We start from the raw sequence: 6,835 nt of genomic DNA on the forward strand, positions 1-6,835 counted from the left end.
TATTCTCGTAACAAACTCATCTAGTGATATAGATAATATTACACGTATTTTTTATAAATCAGTTAACGTTGACAGTATCCCGTAACGCCTTTTATTATGGGGAGGAGGGAGTATCAGTTATGGGACCCATGGTCCGACGCGACGCGCCAGATTGGACGTCCAGGTCTCCGGTGTCCAGCGTTTTCGAAAACAGTACGGGATGGGATATCTGTGAGCTTGGGCTAATATGAGCGTTTTCGAAAACAGTACGAGATGGGATACCTGTGAGCTTGGGCTGTCACGTTCACGTATAGCTCTGCCGCATGTTTTTTTTTCACTGGGCGGAAGGAATCGTGAAGGACAGGTTTTGGCAACCGTCAATTCGATGTCTGCTGGTGGACAGAACGGAGACCACACAAGTCACAAGCCACGGAACTGTTGGTGTGTGTATCACGTTCCAGTGTTCCACAAATCCACGATCTTATCGTTTGTCCTAGCTAGTTCACGTGATGGTCGACTGATTAACACTGCTAACCTCCAAACTTTCGAAATATATCATCGTCGACGAGATGCGTGTTCATTCTCTGTTCTTCTCTAACCACATATATCTGCCCAGACCGATCAGTTTTGGAGTAAGACAGCTCCCATCCCTGCTGCTCGAGCTCGCAGCTAGTGCACGCTCATGGAAGACGCTATCTCCCGTCCTCGCAACACAAGGTACGTTCATGCCATATATGATATCGCCATGCTCAATGCTCGCGTGCCGTGTCCTAAGAAGATAGTAAGAGAGTGTATCAGAGTCCCTTAAACTTTTTCCTGTATGCTCACCGAACTTAATAACCGTCAAAGTGAGGATCTGGCCGAGGCGCCGAGCTCCCAGTACCAGGTCCCTGCAGCATCCGGCCTCCGCTCGAGCTTGCCTTCACCCTCTCCCCATGGCACGTTGTCGCTGCTAGAAGGCTGTGTGACGGCGAGGCACATTTTGTTTCTATCAGATCCGACGAATGCCACGCATGAGGGATAAATGTGGCAGGCCCATCCTTGGGAGCGGCTCATCGATCTGGGGCACCTACAATCGGACCCTGCGGAGGCGCCCCATGGGTGCATGTTGTAGCTCTACCTAGCTTTGTGCTAGTGTCGGCACACTTCTAACCTCCTGCCATGGATCTTCAGATTAAAACTTTAACTCTGGCATGTATGAAGACCGCCGCTGACATCTTTGATGTTGTGACCTTACCTCCTTGGAGGCCTTTCGGTTCAGCGTTATTCCTCAATGGCAATAAGGTTTCTTTCTAAGTGTCTTCTTAGGCGTGTAGTTGTTGGGATGTGTTTTTGAGTTGTTTAGTTCATGCTTAGTGATGCATCTTGTGCAAGTCTTTTGAGTTGGGTTGTTGTTCCCTAAGTTACAATCCATAATAGAGTTGTGGTGTTGACCTATTGGTTGGGTGGTCGTGAAGAGGATTTTAGCCCCCCCTCCCCCCACACAAAAAGAGTGTGCATCTAGTTGAGTTGAATGACCCGGTGTACATTTAATTTACTCAAAATTACTACAAGGATCAGGCTCAGTACTATTGTGGTTGGTGCTTTAGCAGAATTGCCGTGGTCACCGGTGCGAACAGAGGTATCGGGCTAGAGGTGTGCCGACAGCTGGCCGTCAATGGCATCACCGTCGTTTTGACAGCATTGGACGAGGGGATGGGCGCGGAAGCCATCGAGAAGCTCAAAGGGCTGGCTCTCTCCGATGTTCTTTTTCACCAGCTTGATATCACGGACGTTTCTAGCATTGCTCGAGTAGCAAACTTCTTGAATACCCGATTCGGGAAGTTAGATATCCTGGTAAGGCTGAGTATCAACTCGATGTACTGCTCTTTGGTTTAATAAAAGCTTCCGATTCAAAAAAAAAGAAAAGATACCCTAGTAAGTCATCATCTTCTGGCGTCTCAAAAGCTTGACTGGCTCGCCGGTGATCAATAGTACTTCACTTGTATATTTGTAGGTAAATAATGCCGCGGTTGGTGGGGTCGTGTACTCTCAAGATCCTGTTGATGATCTAGAATCGAGAGAGGAAAAGGTGAGGTTTATATTTTCTCCTAGTGGTAGACACTAGGATATGCTAGTCCATATACTAGTGCTACCTCATGGGTCAGTAATTATAAAGGATATAAGTATTACAAATTTATTTACATATAGATTTGGAGCCATGACTAGTCAAAATTGCTTTATTTTTTATTTCTCTTATTTGCTTATATTCTAATACAATGCTCATGTAGATACTTTTTTATTTGTATTGAGTTGTGATATTTTAGTTTACCCATTGTTCTATACACATTTCCATCCTAATTCATAATTTTCTGCTCTACATGACACCTTCATGTGTTAACCTATGTTTAGTTTAAAACTCTCTCTCATGTGTTCATATTCTAACACATTATTGATAAATACATTTCTTTTTCTTTGTTGATACAAGTATAATTATTTTATATATTTTTCCATCCTCATTTCATGTTTTCTCCATTTGCATCACATTTCCATTTGTGTTTGACATAGTGTTCACTAGATACTCCATGTGTTGTATATTATAATAGAATACTTATATTGCTACTTTCTGATCTTTCTCCACTTGTGAGTTGTGACAGACTTTAGTTATCAATTATCCTTATATACTTCCCCATTGCTATTAATATTTCCCCCTTTACATGACACCTTCATATACATGTACTCAATATGTGTTCAGTTGAAACCGTTGATTCAGCTATGTATTTGACTCAATTCAATGTAGATGCTTATAGGATCTAAATAGTGACACACATTTATGCATGCATACTTTTAGAATTTTTATATTAATAATGATAGAAGTGAGTAACAACTTTGGTATAGGCCATATCTACATCCGAGGCTGTTTCAAAGTTCAAAGATTTGAATTTTTAAAAATATAATATCTTAAAAAAATTATTTGAGCCCTAAATGATCTAAACTACAAAGTTGTAGATCGGATCAAGATCTACAATCTGGATATAGATTTATCTTGATTCTACTTCATATGAAATGTTATGATTTTTCAGTTAAGAGTAAAACAAGAGAGAAAGAGAGAGACCATCTGACATGTGGGCTCCATTACCACGTCAACAAAAATGGCTGGAAAACCATTTTGAAATGGTGAGGGGGGGGGGGGGGGGGGGGGGGTACTTTTGTTCGGTTTCAAAAGTCAGAAGTGATATGATTTCTGTTATGGAGTTTCTTAGGGATCAAAATCAGATAATGGATTGTAGTCTTTCTCAAAATGGGACGTGTGGATAATTTAGATGAATATTAGGGTTACTTTGTGTTATTTTACATAATGGCAGTGGTAGGTAATCTGGATCAAGATTAGGCGGTTACTTTAGACCTATTTAAATAATGGAAGAGGTGTGTAATTATTTAGAAAACAAAACAAATATAATGGTTACTATTTTTAGTTGTAATTAGATTATGCTAAATAGACGGCTTGGTGTTTCTGATTTTTGTAAGGATCTATGAAATTTATCTTTTTTCTAGCACGTCTTGAAAGGATCAACGTGATTAACTAGTAAAGCCTTGAATTAGTAATAGTAAAAATGATGTCTAGTGGAACGACGCTTGTTAGTATCCAATGATTAATTTTGTAAGGCAAGGTCTTCATGACACATTATTATAGATTTAGTTTTGATTCTAAATCATCCACTTCCATCGTTATAAAAAGTATCCTAAAGTAACAATCTAATTTAGTATGCTTCCAAATCATCCACATCTATTATTGTAAAATTTAACCTAAAGTAATACTCTAAGATTTGCATCTAAGTTGCCTACCTCTATCATTATAAAAAATTAAAGTAAGCCTCTAATTATGTATCTAAATAACCCATATCTTTCATGGTTAAGAATAATCTAAAGAAACCCTGAATCTATACCTTAATTGTCTACTACTGAACAAGCTTTTCTGTTCATGTGTGCGGCAGTTCAATCTCATGGATAGGGATCAGAGGCTTGAATGGTTGTGGCGAAACAGCCGGGAGACCTACAACGCTGCAAAGGAAGGCCTGCAGACAAACTACTACGGCACAAAGCATGTGATCGAAGCCTTGCTGCCTCTGCTGAAAGCCTCCGACGATGGAAGAATCGTTAATGTCTCCTCCGACTTTGGGTTGCTAAGGGTACCTTCTTATTGATCAAATTCAACATCCAATCCAGCCATTCATAGGCCACTCCCCAATTGGCTCAGTGGTCGTCAGTTGTCTTAAAAGAAGTTCTTCATCAATACAGCATTTCAGAAACGAGGATCTGAAGCAAGAGGTGAACGACGTGAGCAAGCTCACCGAGGAGAGGCTGGACCAACTGCTGGACCAGTTCCTGAGAGACTTCAAGGCCGGCACAGCAGAAGCACGCGGGTGGCCAGTAGCGTTCGCGGCCTACAAGGTGAGCAAGGCGGCCGTGAACGCGTACTCAAGGATCCTGGCGGCGAAGCAGCCCGCGCTGCGCATTAACTGCGCGCATCCCGGCTATGTCAAAAGTGACATAACCTTACACTCGGGGCTCCTGACGCCGGAGGAGGGCGCGAGCAACGTGGTGAAGGTAGCACTGCTACCGGACGGCAGGGTGACCGGCGCTTTCTTTGAGGAGGGCAAGAAGCTGGCCTCCTTCGTGTGATTTCTGGATCGGCCTGGCTCGCTGCGGCTGCTTCTCACGGTGTATTTGGACCACTTGGTATCATGCATGGTATGTTGCTTGTTTGAGAGTGTGGTAGCGAATGGTGCTGGACGATTCTGGTAATAAATTGATTATGTTTGGGAACGTTTGTGGTGATGACCTGATGATGCATGCCATTTGATTTTTTGAACGAGTTGGAGGGGGTTTTGGCCCCTACTGACCTGGTAATACATATATAGTGGCACTGACCTTTTTTTTTAACGAGTTGGAGGGGTTTTTTGCCCCTACTGACAGTCTGACACAGACCCTTTTTGCATGGCAAGATAATCACCCCGTTCACTTGATCGTTTCTGTGGCTTATAAGTCGGCTGATGTCATTTTGTTGTGAGAGAAAACACTGTATTATGACTGATAAGCCTGGATGATACGACTAAGCGAATAGGATGGGGTGTGTCAGCACTATGCAAACGCAAGGAACGTTCTCTGCTTTGGATCTAGGAGTCATGGTGCAGCAGGAGCAGTGTGGCACGACATGACACACAAATGTTCGGAGCAATCCGAGTGTACCTCAACTGATTAGATTAGATTTTTTTTTGTGAAATCTCCCATCTTAGTAATTTCTTAACTTAATGCAGGTGTCTATATTTTTCTAAATTTATTTTAGAATCTAACAACGTTTTGCTTTTCATGAGTCCAAGAGGGAGGGAGTGAGGTCACTTTAGCTTAAAACCTTAACATTGGCTCAACCTGATCTACACAAGAAAAACATAAACTAACTAGTATGTATGCACCTTAGACTTTCTAGTGTGACCTATCTTAACCAACTCACAAAGAGTTTTGCAAACTAAACTAGAAGCATTTCTATCAACCAAGCTATGCTAATCTAGAGATAAAAGCCATGCAAAACAAGCACAATGCGAAAACTTAATGCGTAAGGTAAAGAGAAAGTTAAGAGAGGACAACCTTTTGAAGACAAGGATGTATCCCATGGTATGGGTTACCAAAACACAACCTCTGGTCCACGCTATAGATCCATAAAGAATATGTCACGGTGTTGAGCTTGCCACAAAAGCTTGTGTAACCAAACAAGTGCCACAAGCCACACTAAGGCTCACCGTCGCCACTTGATTCTCCCAATCACCATACCACTGTCATTCTCACCGGATTGTCCTACCAAATGTCTCCTAGGGAGGATCCCGTGTGCTAGGACTGGTGTATTGTTCTTATTACTGCTTAGAACATTAGGAGAACTCCACCATTTTGGTAGTGTTTAGACACAAATTTAAGAAGTTATTATGAATTATATTTCATAATGGTAGAGGTAGGTAATTAAATGTAGGGAGTAGTTTATGGATTTTCATAATTGTGTGGTAATTTTTTTTATAAAACAGAATAAATTCATTGACTATTGTTGGTAACGATGATTAGAGTCTATTAGTTGAAGGCCAGATGTTTATGATATTTATAAGCATTTATTGTATTTATATTTTTCTATTACATCGCATGAGTATTTTGTTTTTGAACTGAACATCTCATGAGGATTAATGTAGAGATTTTGCTGGATATATCTAATTTAGTAATGTTAAGATTTAGATGCATGTGAACTAAGCATAGCTTAACTGGTTGGGTTCTTTGTGGTGAAAACATATTTACTCAGGTTTAAGTCCTCGATTTGATGTAAGTGCTCGTATTTTTCTAGATTTATCTTATGATTTAACGACGTTGTTTTTTTGGTGATAGGCGACGTGCCTCATGACAGCGAGATGCCTATGGTAATCTCGAGACCTGTCGATCCAGTTTTAGTCTTTAGAATGTGCTCATAGAGAGAGAAAGTTTATGTGTGCCATCATTAGGGCCTAGCCTCAGTTTTTCGGATGTGCTCATAGGAGTAGGTGTGTGTTCGTAGGGTTTGAATATGCCTATATATACATAAATGTCTATGTCTATGCTATGATTTACAGAAGGTTTAGGTGCCGTTTGAATGGGATAAAAATTCTTGGATTCTAAGTATCCCACTGCTTCCAAGTTTCGTAGGATTTTGGGATTCTAAAAGTATGTTAGTAGATAATGCTCTAAAATCTCTCCTGCATAGATGGTGTAGAGTTTTTTCATCCAAATTCTCATAATCCGAAATGGTAGAGCTAGCCTATGGACGCTCGTGCCTGGTCTGTGTCGCGTGCCCCACCCGCTCTGA

General features: G+C 41.2%; 1 protein-coding gene across 2 annotated transcripts; it reads left to right on the forward strand.

Annotated features, from left to right (window-relative positions):
• Positions 1-450: 450 nt before the first annotated feature.
• On the forward strand, positions 451-4,863 carry LOC136490997 ((+)-neomenthol dehydrogenase-like). Of its 2 annotated transcripts, none has more exons than XM_066487207.1 (5): positions 451-696; positions 1,569-1,815; positions 1,976-2,050; positions 3,954-4,148; positions 4,258-4,863. In XM_066487207.1, exons 1-5 carry the CDS (start codon positions 662-664, stop codon positions 4,639-4,641), a joined length of 936 nt encoding a protein of 311 aa, XP_066343304.1. In that variant the 5' UTR covers positions 451-661; the 3' UTR covers positions 4,642-4,863. The 2 variants fall into 2 exon arrangements, with proteins under 2 accessions (XP_066343304.1, XP_066343305.1); XM_066487208.1 differs by having other exon boundaries at positions 1,572-1,815; positions 4,258-4,862.
• The last annotated feature ends 1,972 nt before the right edge of the window (positions 4,864-6,835 follow it).

The sequence above is a fragment of the Miscanthus floridulus genome, chromosome 11, assembly GCF_019320115.1.
Source record: "Miscanthus floridulus cultivar M001 chromosome 11, ASM1932011v1, whole genome shotgun sequence".
Taxonomy (NCBI): Eukaryota; Viridiplantae; Streptophyta; class Magnoliopsida; order Poales; family Poaceae; genus Miscanthus; species Miscanthus floridulus.